General features: G+C 42.1%; 1 protein-coding gene across 5 annotated transcripts in view; it reads left to right on the top strand.

The window, feature by feature from the left end:
* The window catches only part of HDAC9 (histone deacetylase 9), a 670,023-nt gene that overhangs the window by 33,514 nt on the left and 618,061 nt on the right, over positions 1-18,448 (top strand). For 3 of the 5 annotated variants that reach the window (XM_053261002.1, XM_053261001.1, XM_053261004.1), the window contains one exon: positions 8,728-8,839. The exons of 1 other annotated variant lie outside the window; for it this stretch is intronic. In XM_053261002.1, coding sequence (XP_053116977.1) covers positions 8,818-8,839 — 22 coding nt within the window. In that variant the 5' untranslated portion in view covers positions 8,728-8,817. Of the gene's footprint in view, positions 1-5,187; positions 5,262-8,727; positions 8,840-18,448 lie in introns of all 5 variants that reach the window. One more of the 5 variants, XM_053261003.1, reaches the window with a different exon arrangement.

Here is an 18,448-nt window from a genome sequence, read left to right as displayed (position 1 = left end):
GAAAAATGTGCTATCTGTTGCTTATGGAAACCCTTTTGCCAGCTGTTCACAATACTACTGTCTGGTTTAAAGACCCTGTTGGATGTAACTTCAGTTAATATGGACTGTAGCAACCTATCTGGTGACGGAGGAGAAAAAGGTTTTACCAGTTCCATGTGGCTTATCAGAAGCTAAGCTAGGGGTAATCTCCCCCCCCCCACTTCTTTTAATATTTAGAACACTGCTTGGAATTGAAGGCAACATGAATCTTTGATGTCTGCCAACGCAATATTGGCTTTTCAAAGGCTTGGATACAAGTTTGAGGGATTTTGTTTTTTAAAGCAGTTTGCTTTTTTGCCCTCTTCATCCGTAATTCTTGACGAGCTGAATTATCTATAAATAGCACATGCAGAAAAGATTATTTAAAAGCACATACCTCCAAAATTTGTCAGCTAAAGTATTATTAGTTAAAGGTTACACTACCTTGTCATAACAGTACATGATAAAAATAGTTGCTTCTGTTTCTTACGTGTCTCCAAAATATTCTTCAAAAGCACACTTTCCATTCTCTGAAACCTGTGTACAAACATTTTGTCTCTATACAATGGTTAACTCAGAATGCAAACTAAACATTCCTCAACACTGGTTCAAACAATAGACCTAATCCCATTTCTGGTCCACATGACATAAAAACTACCTTTTCTTTTAAAGGACTACATTATGCTTCTTAATCGTATCTGTAGAATTATACAGTGAAATCTGGAATGAGTGTGTGATGCAAGACACAATGGAGAACTTTAGTTTTTGAATGAATATGTCAGCTTTCTTTCTTTAAAAGGAAGATGCCCAGTGAGGGAGAAGAGCCTGGATTCAAACACTTCATTTGGGCTTCCCACAGGTTTCTGCTTTCTGACCATGTCAGTCGACAGCTAGCTGTTGAGGACACTTTCTTAGGCATGCACAGCGGCCATGTGAGTGCTGACACTATGCGCAGGCTGCTGGGAGCAGTGCTGTAGCCACACACGGCCTTTGGAAATGCAAGTGCCGCACCTGGAAGAGTGGTTGGGTGTCCTTGCAGCTGATAAGGATCTGCTTACCTCATTTTTAAAGGACCCAATCCCCACCCTGCCAAACTGGTTTGGCTGTGAGATCCTGAACTGGTTTGGCAATTTCCTAAGGAGGTGCCAAACCGGTTCAGGCACATCCCTGTTTCCCACCTGAGGCTTTTCTCCTCAGCCGAGCTCTGACACCAGAAGTGAAGCTATATCTAAAGCGCTTCAGGATACTGCTTTTGGGGAGGTACATGATGGGAATAGAGAGGTTTCAGCACCTAATATCCATGACATTTCTTGAAATGTTGATTCATTTGAGGCTCCTCCTCTTCACTTTGCCCCCCCCCAAAAAAACCCTTATTATTTTGAGAGAGGTGCATCTTTGTGTAATCCTTAAAAGGTAAGTATAGAATTGCAGAATTTATTTATCCATTGTGTGCTATTAATGTAAGAGTCAGTGTCAAAAAGAAAGCTGCGGTTGAAAGGTTTAACAGATGTTAAAACAGCCATTTATCAGGAGCTATGACTCCTGATTCTGTACACCACTTTTGTCACCTCCCCCTCCTTCCCATCTTCTCAAAATGTTTCATTTTTGGCACGTCAACTTGAATTCAAGTTGTAAAATAGTATACTACCCCCTAATTATGAAATATTATGAATGGTCAACATATTATGTGTTAATTAGTATTAAAAACAGAGGTAATGGAAAAAATCCAAGTGAAGGTGTCAAAATAAGAAATGAAATCAATATGATGTTTACATGAAGGATGAAGAGTTCTTGGTGGACTCTGTGCATGGTCTCAGTGGTGTCACTATCCCTTATCTGATACTGCATCAGGCTCATTCACTCCTGACATGGTGGGGATACTAAACTACTCTTCCTATGGAGGATTTGAGGTTTATGTAGAATTACTACTCCACATTGCAGTGTCATTGGGTTTAGCGATGCAACAACCACCTCCCTAGTGATCTACTGTGCCAACTGGCATAGTTGATTAATGACCTACTGTTCCAATTGGTATAGTTGAACATGTGCACACTGGCCACCCTTCCAATGCTTCCTGCTCTTCTACAGGTAGACACAACCTCATGGAAGAGTTTCCATGTCCCCTATGTCTTGAAAAGAAATATGTATAGTGTACAATGGAAAGAATTGCTCCTTTCTGCTTCGTCACCTTGCCTTACACTTCCTGGTAATAGAAGCATCATGGTCCAAGGACCTCCTTTGGCATTCTTCTGTAGCATTCTAGAGGGAACTGTTGGGAGGGCGAGGCCACAACCTTTTTGGCATGTGCATTTGCAGGGGACCAAAATCCTTGTGCTAGGCTCTAGAAGGTCCTGAATGAGGCCAAGCGTAGGTTACTGGACAGATGATTCCTTAAAGAACACCTGTTCCAGGTAAACAACCTGTTGTTCTTGTTTTAGATAACTGCTCTTGACTGTATTGTGTCAATGTTTAGCTAAACCTTCTTTTAAATATTCCCTTTCTGTAGTTAAAAAATATGAGAAAAGTAAAATAATTTATAAACAAAGCTTCATTTGTCTGGTATAGTTTTTATTGTTAAATGCTTCCATTGTTGAATATCAGAATTTCTTCACATTGTGATGTGTATTTATAGTTGACAAACTCTTTCTGATTTACCAAAGGCAAAATGAAATGGGAAATAATTCTTCTGGTTTATTTCTGAGCCTTTAATTAGTTTGGTAGTCTAATTAAGTCCTACCTAGGCAACATAAACAAGCATTGAATAGTTTTATTACTTCTAAAAACATTATTCCTTTATCTTCATAATTCTCATATACTGTGTCACTTTCCCAGTGTCTCCCTTCTTCTCTGTTCTGTTCAACACTGGTTGGCGTCTCTGGTGTTCTTAAGATATTCCACAACCTTCTCGTATTTATTTCTTCATTAACCGTCACTTCATCGTTTGTGCTATCTGTTGTATTTTTTCTCAATGATATCCTGAGTTTTGTGCTTTTTTCTTAAAACAAAAGAAAAACACTTTAACATCCAGAACTCTGGCATGTGTAGCACTAGTTGTCTGACAGCTTCCTATGTTTTTGAAAATGTTTTAGCTGTATGGCCCCGGGCATGTGATGCTAGTGCTGCTATTGACTTCATTGTTGTGATTCTGTAACTGATGATTTAATTAATTTTTATTGTATTAAAATGTGAGATCTTTGTGTAGAGGTTACAGAAATGTTCTAAGAAATAAATATATAATTTAAGAATGTAAGAACAGCCCTGCTGGATCAGGTCCAGGGCTTATCTAGTCCAGCATCTTGTTTCACATAGTGGCCCACCAGATTCCTCTGGGAAGGCAACAGGTGAGGGCATCTCTTCTGCTGCTGTTCCCCTCCAACTTAGATGCATCTTGCCTCTTAGTCTGGAGGTGGCCTATAGCTCTCAGACTAGTAGCCATTGATAGACTTGTCATCCATGAATTTATTGTTGTTTTTATTTGCACTTATATCCCGCTTTTCCTCTGAGAGCTCAGAGCAGTGTACATGGTTATTTTTATCCTCACAACAACCCTGTGAGGTAGGTTAGGCTGAAAGATACATGACTGGCCCAAAGTCACCCAGTGAGTTTCATGGCTGAATGGGGATTCGAACTCAGGTCTTCCCAGTCCTAGTCCAACACTCTAACTACGATGCTATGCTGGCTCTATCTGTCTAAGCCAGGGGTCCCCAAACTGTGGCCCTCCAGATGTTGCTAGACTACAATTCCCATCATCCCAGCCACAATAAGTTGTAGTTGGGGGTGATAGGAATTGTAGTTCAGCAACATCTGGAAGGCCGCAGTTTGGGGACCCCTGGTCTAAGCCCTGCTTAAAGTCATCCAAGCTGTTGGCTGTCATCACATCTTGTGGCAGAGAATTCCATAAGTTAATTATGCAATATGTGAAAAATAAACTCCTTTTGTCGGTCCTAAATTTCTTGCAATCAGTTTCATGGGATGACTGCTGTTTCTAGTATTATGTTACAGGAAGAAAAATTTCTCTCTTTCCACACTATGCATAATTTTATAGACCTCTATCATGTCGCCCCTCAATTGTCTTTTTTAAAAACTAAAAAGCCGTGGGTGTTGTAGCCTTACCCCGTATGGAAGGTGCTCTGTGTCCCTGATCATCTTGGTTGCCCTCTTCTGTATCTTCTCCAGTTCTGTAATGTTCTTTTTGGGGTATGGTGACCGGAATTGTACACAGTATTCCAAATGTGGCCGCACCATAGTTTTGTATAAGGGCATTATGATATTAGCAGTTTTATTTTCAGTCCCTTTCCTGATGATTCCAAGCATGGAATTGGCATTTTTCACAGCTGCCGCACATTGTGTCGACACTTTCCATGAGCTGTCCACTACAACTCCAGGTCACCGTCTGCGCAGACACCATTAGCGTATGTGTGAAGCTGGAATTTCTTTTGCCCCAATATGCATCCTTGTATACTTGCTAACATTGAACTGCATCTGCCATTTTGTTTCCCCCTCCCCCGGTTTGGAGAGATCCTTTTGGAGCTCCTTGCAATCTGTTTTGGATTTTACTACCCTAAATAGTTTGGTGTCATTTGAAAATTTGGCCACCTCACTGCTTACACCAACTTCTAGATATTTTATGAATAAATTTAAAAGCACTGGTCCCAGTACAGATCCCTGGGGGACCCCACTTCTTTCTTCTTTAGAGGACTGTCCATTTCTACCTGCCCTCTGTTTCCTGTTCTTCAACCAGTTAGCAATCTACACATGAACTTGTCCCCTTAACCCACGACTGCTAAGTTTTCTCAAGAGTCTTTGATGAGAAACTGTAATTTCTGCTTATTGTTACTGCAGTTTTATTTCTCTGAACTCTGCATCCTTTCAAATGCATTTGATGCCAATCCTATTTTAATGTGATTTTCCCAGTGCTGTCCTGCCTTTATATAGAGGCTCATATACCTGTTTGCAATATTTCCAGCCATTGTTATTTCTTCATATCCTCTTTCCTACTGATTATTGATTTGGTTTCATCAGCATCTATTTTGAAGCTAATTTACCAGCTCTTTCAGCCTCCACCGTGTGCCACACTCTGGAGATTGTCATTATATCTGGTTGCAGAACTAACATTGTTGATCTGACTGATGTGCAGTTTTATTTCCTTTCCTCCTTTTCCAAAATCAGCATAATGACTGCCTCTAGAAGTGAGCTAATCAGCAGCAGAGATGTGATGCATTTGTGGCCTAGTTCTCACTCAGGTGCGTGTGCCCAGTATCTGTCACTTCTGACTGCAACTGCATGCTCACACAGCTGAATGCTCCTCCTCACCAAACAATTTGTTCCACCTAGATAACTCATGGAGAAGGAAAAGATAAATATAAGAGAATCGCTAGTTAAAAGGCCTACTTCAGAAAGATTTATCCCTTGACATTTCTGTAGTGAAAACCCTCTACACTTGAATTGTAAGTTGCAGGAGAAAACCAGTTTCATTTTGGACCAGAAGTGTGATGGTATGTGACTCTAGTATTTTTTTATGTCTCTGTGAGAAAACGGGCATAATAGGCTTCTCGCTGACATGTCTGCTTTCTGTGCAGAAGGAATTTAACATGGAGGAGCATTCAGTCATGTGAGTTGCCACCTGCAGTCTGAGAATATAAGAGCCTTGCTGGATCACTCCTAAGGTCTATCTCATCCAGCATCCTGTTCCCCACAGTGACCTACCAGATGCCCCTGGGAAGCCCACAAGGCATGCCCCCTCTCCTGCTGTTCCTCCCTTGAAATTACACATCTTGCCTCTGCAACTTCCTAAAACTAGTAGCCACTGACAGACTTTTCCTCCAGGAATTTGACTAAACCCCCTTTAAAGCCATCCAAGCTGGTAGTGATCACCACATCCTGTAGCAAAGGATTCCATAGATTAATTATGCACTCTGTGAAAAAATACTTCCTTTTGTTGTCCTATATTTCCTGGCAATCATTTTCAGGAGTTGACCCCTGGTTCTTGTGTTGTGAGAGAGGGAGAAGAACACTCTCTCCACACCATGCAGAATTTTATAAACGTCCAGCATGTCTCCTCTTACTTGCTTTTTTCCTCTCAACTAAAAAGCCCAAAATGTTGTAGACTTACTTTGTAGTGAAGATAGGGATGACGTCAGACTCAGGGGGCATGACTGGGGTGACGGAAGCCACCGCTGGCAGCCTGAACAAGAGCCATTGGCATCCTCACTGTGCCACTGGCCACCACACAGTCACAAAGGTTTGAAATGGCCCGTAGGAGACTGGTGGGAGGCCAGTGGGGGAAAGGGGAACAACCGGAGACCCCCACCCCATGGCTGCAGCAGCACCCCCCCCCCCAAGGGCCCCGAAGCCCTCAGCTGCTGTAAGTCTGCTTTAAAATAAAACTAATTTTAACGTGTCTGGCACCCCCAAACTGGGCCTGAACCAGTTTGAATTTGAACCAGATTGGACCCCAAATTTGGGGGTGCCAAAAACCAAACATGCCTGGTCCAGTTCGGACTTGAATTGAACAGTGCAAACCAGTTTTGTCCCCATCCCTAAAGGTAGGTGCTCTAGCCCCTTGAAATGTGGCCACACCATAAATTTGTACAAAGGCATAATATTAGCACTTTCATTTTCATTCCCCTTCATAATCATTTGTAGCGTGGAATTTGCCTTTTCACATCTGCTGCACATTGAATTGGAAGTAATACAGCCCAGGCACTGGCTTACCATCTTCCTGAGAACTCTGGCAGAGTCTTATTCTGCCACTGCTTTAAAACTGTCCTGATCTGTGATCTTATTGCCTCCGTTTATTTGCAATAAATTACTATTGAAGTACAGTAATACCACCAATGTTCTTGGCAGCACGTCGTAAGGGAAAACAAGAAGCACGCATTTCCACAGAACACAAAATATGAATTCTGGCAGGGCAAAAATTACACAGAAGAGAAGAAACTGAGTTTTCTGGTAATTGTGCATTCAAGTATTGTTCTAAGCCCTCATCAGACATCCATTCAGCTACAAGCAATGCATGAACTAAGTTGAGGGTAGAAGCATTGTACCTGCTGGCTCTGACCAAACTCTTCCTTGTTCATCCCAATATGTTTACAGTCTAGAAGTACAGAGGCTGCATGCATACAAATTGTAGGTGCATACCGTAGTTATTGTGAACAGATAGGGAAGAATGGGAGCAGGAGGTTGGGATCAGGGCCAGCAGGCAGAATCCTGCTCCCCACAGCCTAGATCAAGGATAGACAACCTTGGTTCTCCAGCTGTTACTGAACTACAGCTCCCATAATCTCTAGCCACAGTTCATTGGCCTAGAACAGGGATGGGGAACCTTGGCACTCCTGCAGATGTTGGCCTACAATTCCCATAATCCCTAGCTATTGGCCTCTGTGGCTGGGGATTATGGGAGTTGTAGTCCAAAAACAGCTGGAGTGCCAGGGTTCCCCACCCCTGGCCTAGAATATGCATTGATTATACATGAATTATTGTCTGAATAAGGCTTAGGACAATACTTAGCCCTATTTTGCAGGGTACCTAATCACATAGAGATCTTATGTGCAAAGGCTCTGATTAGAATGACAGTGAGACAGTTGGAGGTCAGGTCCAGTAGGCGTGGTCCTTGTACTTGAACTGAATAGGGTTCCTGTACCCTATTCCTACCCTTGGTGTCCCAAGGAACACAACCTTCTCTGTGTTGCAGAAGATTATGGGGCACATTCTAGAGTGAGCATTCTGTTCACACAGGGTGGCTGCTTTACCTTTTGAGTCCAAGTCTGTGTAAAATGGGAGTGCCACCTTCTGTGTACCCCATATAGCTTGCTAGGCCCACGTAACACAAGGAGGCTCTTCTCACGATTGTGAAGAGCCATAAGGTGGTTTGCTAAGCCCGCTCTTCCCCGCAGACGATCATTCCTGCAGCCCTGCCGGCTGCCGGCTCTGTGACAAAGCTGGTGGGGGGTGCGGGGATCGGGGGCCGTATGGCCTCCGAAGTTCCAGGATCCCCCCGCCACTGCACCGGGCATTGTGGAGAGACCCCTGAGCCCGGGAGGTTGCTTGCCTCCCAGTCGGGGGTCTCCTCGTGTGTTGCTGTTCAGCTAACACCTCGTGTGTTGCTGTTCTTGCTTAACAGGAGGGGTATTTAGCGGGTTACCTGCTTTGGAACCACTGGGCTTACCTGCGAGCCTGGTGGTTCCCACGATGACTGGAAAGTGGGCTAAGCTCCCTTAGCCCGCTTTCCAGTGATCGTGAGAATACCCTCAAGGTGTTAGTGTCCAAGAAGGGTAAGGGCTTTTCCTCATGGAAAAAAAAATCAGTGCTTCTGTCTGTTGTAAGTCTCAGGAGAGTAGGTTGTTGGAGGAAAACAGTGGTGTGCAAACATGTAGTTAAGCTTGGGGAGATAAATATGAACATATAGCTCTTTTATAGCTTCTTTATAGCTCCTCAACATATAGCTCCTCAAGGTATCTTGTAAATTTTTCGACTTGGTTCCATATTTAAATTTTTTATGTAAACTTCTTTAGGATGGGATTACATACATGGTGGCACATTGCCCAGCACTGACATGAATGACATTTGTTGTTGTTATTTGTACACTGGAATTGGTAGATCAGGGCTGTTATATCTCCTGGTACAGAAGAGTTTTCTCACATGTAAAGCATTTGGATGGACAATATATTTTAAATCACCATTTTCTTTCTTTCTTCTTATGAATAACAGATTTGCATCAACTTTGGGAGCACCCTGAAATCCAGACTACAGTTGCTGAGGTTTGATCTGTGATTGCCAGTTGTTCATCTGTCTACAATAATGAGCTCCACAACACAGCCAGGTCAGTCTTTGTTTAAGCTCCTTCTGATATATGACACCAGTATTTTGGGAATTCTTAACATAAAGGAGGCAGCATAAATTGAATGCAAGTAAGATTTGGCTCCCATTCAGGAGGAGGAGTGTTACAATGAATGAGAAACCATTGGGGTGGGGGGGACAGTATTTGGATACTACAAATGTAGCACCAGACCTTGATCTCCATTTTCTCATCTGTAGCTTCTTTTTTTTGGGTGGTGGTGGTCTGAGAGCTGACAATAATAAACCTCCGTTTTGTCATCGTAGTGATATTTTACTTATATTTGTTCTTTAAGCTGATCTTTGTACTGTAAGCTGTTGAATATTATTCTAGTTGTCGAGTGTTAAAATGGCTGAGTGTTAAAATGGCCACCAAGAACAGGTTGAGCCCAGAAATAGACTTCTAATGGAATGAACCTCCTTTGAATCAGGCCCTGTATACAAAGTAGTGCTGTATGTGCACACCTGCAGTTACATGCCTGCTGCCCCTTGCTGGACTGGAACCAACCAATAGGTACCAATGTACAAAATTATGCATGGAGTGGAGAGAATGGACAGAGATTATTTCTTCTCCCTGTCTCTCAACACTAGAACCAGGGGTCATTCCATGAAACTGATGGCCAGGAAATTTAGGACTGACAAAAGGAAGTACTTTTTAGTGTCCAAAGGGATGGTCACTAGTTTGGGTGGCTTTAAAAAGGGCTTGGACAAATTCATGGAGGACAGGCCTATCAATAGCTACTAGTCTGGTGGCTATGGCCATCTCTAGCCTCAGAGGCAAGATGCCTCTAAATACCAGCTGCAGGGGAGCAACAGCAGGATAGTGGGCATGCCCTCACCTCTTGGCTGTGGGCTTCTCAGAGGCACCTGGTGGGCTACTGTGTGAAACAGGATGCTGGACTAGATAGGCCTTGAGCCTGTTCCAGCAGGGCTGTTCTTAAATGGATGATTCTTAAATGGATGGTTGATGCTCTCTGCTTCAGTAAAGCTGATCACTTGTTTTAAGGGGAAATTGATTCCAGCGATGTCTTTTTCCTCTTCCCTTTCCCCAGTAGATGATTAGCATCATTAGAGCTGGCAGTGTTGCCGACCATCTGCACAGTGAGAAGGCTTGGCCTCTGTTTCCAGCCATGGCAGGGATTTATGGGTTGAGGTATATGTGAGATAAACATATAACTGTGAAATAAACATTGTTATCAGCCACGCTTATTCCACCTGACTCCCAGGAGCCTCCCTGTCTGCAGCTGCATCTCCAGGCTTGGAGATTGCACTTTGTATATGTTCGGGAGATGCACCGCAATGTGAGCTCTCAGTTTATGGTACATATGGGGACAAGTCGTGATGATGGGTTGGTCGCCCCTAGATTTGGCTGCAAACAACGGAAATTGGAACGGGGATAAGATGCACCCCCTCTCCCCAGATGGGAGGCCCAGCTAAGTACGCTAGAGTTAACTATATTGAGTTAACCTTCAACTACACCCTGTAATCACAGGGTGAACCACCTCACTCTCCTCCTTTCACAGGAGATAACACAACTTGCTAATGAACCGATTGTGCCAAGCAGGGAGAAAGTAGATAAGACTGTGAAGTTATTTTCTTCCCATCACAAAGGAGACGAGTCAGTGGTGTGGCTTAGAGGTGTACTCATTGAAATTATTGGAGAGCCCGTCCTGACACAGATATTCTTTCACACACCTGCATACTCTGATCTTCATCACAAACAGCCTTACTTGCAAAAGGCTCACCCACATTGTTACACCCAGGAAAGAATGATCGGAAACTATGCATTCCAAATAGGTCCGTCCAGGCCCTTCTATTCCGCTAAGCACGACAATAGGAATGTGCCCCCAAGTCACATTTTAGAATATAAGTATCCCCAGTTCCATGACCCCTTGTGGTCCCTTGTGCTTTACACTGGGGTCTCCACTGCAACAAGTACTCCCTTGTGCTCCATTTGGGATTCCATCCAGCCACCTTTGTCCTCCTTCGTATCCTATACTTGGGGACCCCACTGACCATTCCATATGCTCTCTTGCAACCTACAAAGAGCTTGAAACCACTATCTGGATTGGTCTTTGCCACCCAGCTTGCCTTGCACCTATAGGAAGCTGGATCCACAGAGAAGCCATTTTCGTGGGCATCACTCCTTATACTAATCCTTGCACTCCTCCTGCTCTACACCTCGCTGTCCCCGAAGGATGTGAGTCTCCCACTGCTCAAAGCCCCGCTGTCTAGAGACAGGTGCATTATAGCAGTTGTCTGGCTCTCTGGACCCCAATCTAGAACTTCTTTTCAAACTTCCCTCTTGCCCCTCTCTTAGCATCTTTCTCTTGCCTGCCTAGGAAACTTACACAATTAGGCTTTAAGCTAAAATGCCTCAATGAAGTTGATTTATTTAGAAACATATTTTATTGCTCTTTAAGTTAGAAACGCTTCATTGTAGTTAAATTGCTTAGTACATTTGTATTGCTCTAATCACACCATTCTTTTCCTGTACCCCCTTTTAATTTTAATAAATTATTCTTTTAATTTTGAATGTATAGCCTTGTCTCTAATCCAGTCATTTCTTGAGTGCAAATGATTGCGCAAATTAAAACGGGTGAAGCTGACCCCTTTAACAGCTAATTCCCCACACAAGCCCAAACACTGGGGGTGCCAATCAAACACCCCTGGATCAGTTTCATTAACAACATATAAGCACAAGTTTATAACTTATAGACTAATGAAGAAATATGAGTTTAGATTATTGTATGAACACTGATACAATACAGAGTTGTATCAGTAACTTTCCACTGTTTATCAAGTGCAGAGAATGATGGTGGGTGGGTTGAACTATGAATACATCTGTAATGAGAAAAGTATGTTACAATGGGATTGCTATGAAAGTGCGAAACCTCATCGTTACAATCCATTCATTCTTTGTCCAAATTATATTAGATCAAGATGTTTAGACCTCACTAATTTGCCAGCTGATTGGGTTCTACAATCCAAAAATGGACGGAAAGCTGAAGTTCAGTGCACATATTATCCAGCATGCCCAGATTACTAAAGAAGGGCTAAATATAGGACTTCTTTTATGCCTCTTTGAAACTCAGGATATGGAAGTCTCCTAATAGCATTCAACACGACAACACTAAGAAAGCCAAGACAGAAGAAGAAAAAGGGGACTGTGGGGAGTTGCTTTTTCCCAGCTTAAAACAGCCTCAGAAAGGCTGGGAGGAAGCGGTGTGGGGAGAGTGGCAACAAGAACATGTTTGAAAATGGGACAGCAACACATAAGCATGGAAGTTTAGTCATTCCCAGTTAGAGGAAGGGGAGGTTTTCAGTAGTAGCCAGAATGCATGTTTGTTTGTTTGTTAAACTATTATGGGATATGTCTGCTTGTCCGCAACATCAAACAGTGTAATCCTTTAATGAATGCACATCTTAGTAATTTTTGTATTATTCTTTGTATTTTTAGCCTACTTTCCAGTAGGCTTATAAGATCACCCGGCATTTCATGTGTCTGTGTGTCTCCGCCTGTCTCCGCCTATCAACTTTGCAATGCCTGAACCAATATGAACCAAATTGGGTACAGTTGTAGGGACACACAGGTACATCTGAATGATGTAGTGCAGGTTTTTTTTAACCTTGGGCCCCCAGATGTTGTTGGACTACAACTCCCATAATCCCCAGACATGGACTTTGTGGCTGGGGATTCTGGGAGTTGTAGTGCAACAACATCTGGGGCCCAAGATTAAGAAACCCTGATGTAGTGTGTAATGATGTGATCCACCCCTATCCAAGATGGTGGATGCATGAACATTGAGGTGCAAGAGATCTAACTTGTGAACCTCTATTCCAGTGATTCTCAAACTTGGGTCCCCAGATGTTATTGGACTTCAACTCCCATAATCCCCAACCAAAGGCCACTGAGGCTGGGGATTATGGGAGTTGAAGTCCAATAACACCTGAGGACCCAAGTTTGAGAATCCCTGCTCTATTTGAACCAAATTTAGTCCAGTCGTAGTGATAGTGAAAGGAAAGTAGGCAGATTAGTTCTTACTAGAACAACTTGTTTGTATTATTTGATCAAAAATGTTTTTAAGGCTTGTCTGTTAAACTTGGTGTGAACAATTAGAACCTAGATATCTGTGAAGAAAATGTAATATTTTAATAAAGGTTCAAGAATAGACAAATTTAATTCAAGTTTTTGCTTCACCTCCATTTGTTTAATTTAGGAATGTTCCTCAGCTGATGCTTGCCAAGATAATCTTCTTCCCAAACTCATTGTGCTGCAATTGCTTACATAATTACATTTAGCAAAAATGTAAATTTTGCATATTTACAGTCATATTATTCTCCTGTAGAGTGAGTGTGTGTGTGTGTGTGTGTGTGTGTGTATGCAAAACGGTGTGTGGAATTCATGTAGTTACAGCATTAACTGGCAGTATGAAAAACATACTTTTTTGGTTCATATATTATTGGGATCAAAAGAAATGAAAAACTGGAATGATTTGGAATCTAGCTGCCTTTTTTATTTGTGTTCCTGAGTAGCAAGGATTTTGTACTTGTTTGCAGATTTGTTTATAAATGTATATAGGTGTTATTTAGGTATTGCATAATTAAAGGTAAAGTTGAGCTGTCGAGTCGGTGTCGACTCCTGGCAACCACAGAGCCATGTGGTTTTCTTTTGGTAGAATACAGGAGAGGTTTACCATTGCCATCTCTTGTGCAGTATGAGATGATGCCTCTCAGCATCTTCCTGTATCACTGCTGCCCGATATAAGTGTTTCCCATAGTCTGGGAAACATACCAGTGGGGATTCAAACCAGCAACCTTTTGCTTCCTAGGCAAGTTATTTCCTGCTGCGCCATTAGGTGGCTCATTGCATAATTAGCCACAGTTTTGTTACATTTCACATTTTCAAACTTGAAAATTTGTCTGTTCTTTCAAAAGCAATAGGCCTACTTTTTAAAAAGAGGAATTGAAAAGGAATATGGCAGGGCCCTGCAGCCACAGCCCTGACTAGTATTCTCTCTCCAGCAACAGTACAATTCTGTTGTACAACCAAGACCATCCCTTGGTTTTAGCCTACATTCCAGTAGGTTTATGAGATTGCCGGGCATTTCGTGTGTCCGTGTCTGTGCCCTCCTCCACCCGATCAACTTCACAATGGCTGAACCACTATGAACCAAATTGGCTACAGTTGTAGGGATACCTCAGTGGCATAGTTTGTGATGATGTCATCCACCCTGATTCAAGATGGTGGGTGTGTAAACCTTTGACGTACAAGGGGGCTAACTTGTGAACTGCCTAACTGATTTGAACCAAATTTGCTTATAGCTGTAGGGGCACATAGAGAAACCTTAATGGCATAGCTTGTGATGAAGTAATCTACCCCAGTCCAAGATGGTAGACATGCTAACATTTGATGCACAAGTGTGCTAACTTGTGAACTGCCTAACTGATTTGAACCAAATTTGCTAGAGCTATAGGGATACATAGCGATGCCCCAGTGGTTTAGTTTGTGGTGATGTCACCCACCCGATCCAATATGGTGGGCGCGTGAATATTTGAGGTGCAAAAGGTCTAACTTGTGGACCTCAGTTTGAACCAAATTTAGTCCAGTTGTAGGGATAGTGAAAGGAAAGTAGGCAGATTAGTTTTACTAGAACAACTTGTTCTACTTTTTATAAAACCAGGCATAATATGGACAGATCCCCCCCCCCCCACCACCACATTTTTCCAGCTCCTGTGTACTGGGAGTAGGGGATATCATTTGTGGAGCAGACTTGATCTTCTCTTCAATCACACAAGTCACATCAATACATTGAAATTAATTCTGGGGTACATAACTCTGACTGTGGATGACTATCTGTTGTTGCTTATATCCCAATAGTTGAGAGTGGAGAGGTTGAGGGAGAGAAAGCACCTTTAGGATTCAAATGTAAAGAGCTAGCAGTGCCCCTTTTAGAAACCTTTTACTGTGACATCAGCTTATCCACTCATTTGAGCAAGGAAATCTGCTCATGACCGTTTTCAGTTGAGCTGTTTAAGAAAACATACTGAATGTCTGTCTATCTATCTATCTATCTATCTGGCTAACACATTTTGATGCTGCCCCATACGCAAGTCCCTGGATGGTCCACGATCTAAATATTATCATCTGACATTCTCTGCAGCCCTCTGGCCACAGAAGAAAACTGCAAGTCTTCAAGGAGTCTTCAGCATCCCTGTGCTGAAGGCTTTTTGCTCAGGCAGACTGGGCACAAACCCTCAGCACAGGCATGCTGAAGGCTCCTTATTCTAGGTGGCTTAATCATGCAAACTATGGTGCAAACTTTGAAGAGGCACCTTTTTATTGTGGTGATTCTCTTTATCGACAGCCCTTTGGGGACAGGGAGCCTTAATTAATTAATTAATTAATTAATTGTAAACCGTTTTGGGGACTTTTATTGGAAAGCAATATATAACTATTTGTTCTATCTGTATACTAGGAGTACTGACAAGCACATCTTTATATAATTGAATATTATTTTATTAAGACTTAATATAATTACATAATGTATTGGACTACCTATATTTAGATGTGGCTGTTAAACTCTGGCTCTATGACCTCTTCTAGTATACCCTTAGGTCCTCTTATTACAATATTTCTGGCTATGATCCTGATACTAGTTTGGAAAAACTATTGATTAGCTGTATCTGATCTCACGCTTCTTCATCTTCTTGCCCTGGTTCTTCTCTTGGCCTCTGCTTCATTCACTGCTTTCCTATCTGCCCTACCATAGCCTATCTGGTGCTTCCCCTTTGTCTTTATTATCCTATCATTCCTCTGCTGCTGTGATGCAAAGAAATAGCAGAAAATGGCTGAATTTTAAAAAGCAACATTTTAAAAAGTTATTTCATCTGAGGGGTTTGCAGCGATTCGGGTGAGAGAAGTACAACCACTTGTATTCATTTGGATTGCAACTGAACGTAGCAAGCTGGTGGTTCTAAAGAATAGCTACAAATTAAGCCAAAGGTATGTCTGTTACCCAGACAATCTCAAAGGAACCTGTTTGCACCACTAGAACACACAATAAATGTTTCCTTCGATTGCATGATGCAACAAACAGGCCTCCTGTGTAGTAACATTTACTTACAACAACATCAGAACCGATTTAATTGAACACAGCTCCATGAGCCTTTAGGGACCAGGTCTTGTCTAAATGAATGGCTAATTCTTGCAGCTATAAAGCAAATGCTAAATCCCACCGGGAGGAGACAAATGCTTGTGTTTTGTTGTTTGCTTTGCTTTTTCTAAACTATGCAATCATTAAGGAAATGTTTACATCCTGTTGCTGTTACATGTTCTTCACCAATCCATGCACATGAGATGCTGGGATCAAAATAAGTGTTGGTGTTTTGTTTAATTTTTCCTTTTAACAAAGCTTTATTTGCTTTCAGAGGGGGTGGATTACCTGGTATTGTTTGTAATGGTTTTGGAAAACATTTCACATTTGCCTTTCAAAAAATGCATAAAGAAGTAAAAGTCTACAGGTAAATTAGCTTACATGGAAGTGTTTAGGGACAAAGGCTGCTTGGAGGTGTGTGTTTATTATGCCTATGCATCAACTGGGGTCTTGCATTTCACTTGTTAATTCATGGTTTGTGGCTTAGGCTTTGTTACCAGCTGCTGCATTATGACCTCAGTTTGTGGTGATGCCACAACTTGCCAGGCCTAATAATTTCTTTCTGAATCTTCAGGGAGGTTCTGAGGAACAATGAATGTCAGTGACAATACTTCTTCAGACCTTGGTGAGAAACTGATCTTCCATTAAGTGAAACAATTCAATATTTCCCCACAAGAAACAAAGTGAGGTGCCCACCATAATGAATACCGTATACTCACCAAGTATTTGAAATAAGCGTGTTTGTGTGGGATAAGCATTTCCTAATCCTTCTCTAATAACACTTGAAAGTGGCTTTTGTTTGTTTTTGTTATGTAGCAGTTTCTGAACTTGTGTCCAGCTTTTTTTTTTCTTCCAGTGACGTAAATACTGAACACTTTGGAAAATGTTAAGACTTTAATTTTAGCTTCTGTGTTACTGACCAGAATATTCCTGGGGCGGGAAAGCTGACGATAAGGAGGAGGAGAACAGAAAATTACTGACCTCCTCCGATGTTCTTCTAATGCTATTATTCCCTAATTGCATATAGATATGTATGGGGGAAATGAGGAAAAATGTTCAGAAGTCTATGGGAAGTTAAGGTGGTCAGACAAAAGTGGCAAATCATAACAACAAAATTGTTGTGCTAGTTAGGTGTTATCAGAATGAAGAACATAAAAGAGAGTCCTGTCTGATCAGACCAAAGATCCACCTAGTCCTTTACCTAGTAGGGGTGTGAATGGACCATTTGGCATGGTTCAGTTTGAATTTGAACTGAATTCAAATCAAACCATGGGTATGTGGACCAGTTTGATCAAACTGATTGGCTAGGCCAGTCGGTTCGATGAACAAGCTCAAAGCGGTTCTCAGTTGAACTGCATAGGAACATAGGGAATCTGCCTTATACCGAGGCAGACCATTGGTCCATCTAATTCAGTATTGTCTACATAGACTGGCAGTGGCTTCTCCAAGGTTACAGGCAGAAGTCTCTCTCAGCCCTGTTTTGGAGATGCCAGGGAGGGAACTTGGAACCTTCTGCATGCAAACATGCAGATGCTCTTTCCAGAACAGCCACATCCCCCAAGGGGAATATCTTACAGTGCTCACACATGTCTCCCATTCAAATGCAAACCAGGATGGACCCTGCAAACCAGGGTGGGCCCTTTTCACAGTGGTACAATTTGCAATTTAACTGGTTCTGCACATCCCTATTTCCTAGTCTATTTCCTTTGTGAATGCCTGTGTGCCATTTACATTCTCCATTCACCATTTGTATGTAAAGTGAGCCTAGGGGCAGGGCAAGGGTGAGCCTGCTGCATGTTGTTTCTACACACTTGTCCAACTTGTCCAGCGAATGAAAGCAAATCTAAAAATGGAATAATTGTAACCAGAAGCATAATGACTGACTCATCTCTCTGCCATTTAAGGGCTGTGAAAATAATAAGAGGGCACAGAGGCAGTGTTCTCTCATTTTTTTCATCTGTGTATGGAATAAGTTTTGTTCTGGGCAGCAGTCTCAGTGAAGTGGGTTTGCACGTGCATTCAGAGTGGGGCCTTCCTGATTCAACCTGAGCGGGATTTAAAATTAACTGAGCGGACATCAAAAAATGTATGCGCACACCTTAGAGGGATCACTGCACAGAGGTTTGCACTGCACAGAATTCAGTGCAAGCACACAATCATGCTAGTAAGCTTGAGTAAAGAAGAATTTTGATTCAAAATACCGACCTTAAATCAACAGTTGCTAAAAGTAATTTGAGTGAAGCTGATTGCTGGCAAAGATTGATCTAGTGTGCTGGATTGTTTAAGATAGCTTTTGTCACGTGCACACAGCAGTATGGTAGTATTTTCATAACCATACTTAAATGTAATGTCTACAGTATCAGTGTAGATGAGCTATAATGGAAGTCAGTGTCACAACAGAAGCCTTCTGGATGGTGTGATGAGCAGACACCTTTGTT

This window comes from Hemicordylus capensis, chromosome 6 (genome assembly GCF_027244095.1).
Source record: "Hemicordylus capensis ecotype Gifberg chromosome 6, rHemCap1.1.pri, whole genome shotgun sequence".
NCBI lineage: Eukaryota > Metazoa > Chordata > Lepidosauria > Squamata > Cordylidae > Hemicordylus > Hemicordylus capensis.
The sequence above is the reverse complement of the archived record's forward strand: the minus strand, read 5'-3'. Positions and strand labels throughout refer to the sequence as shown.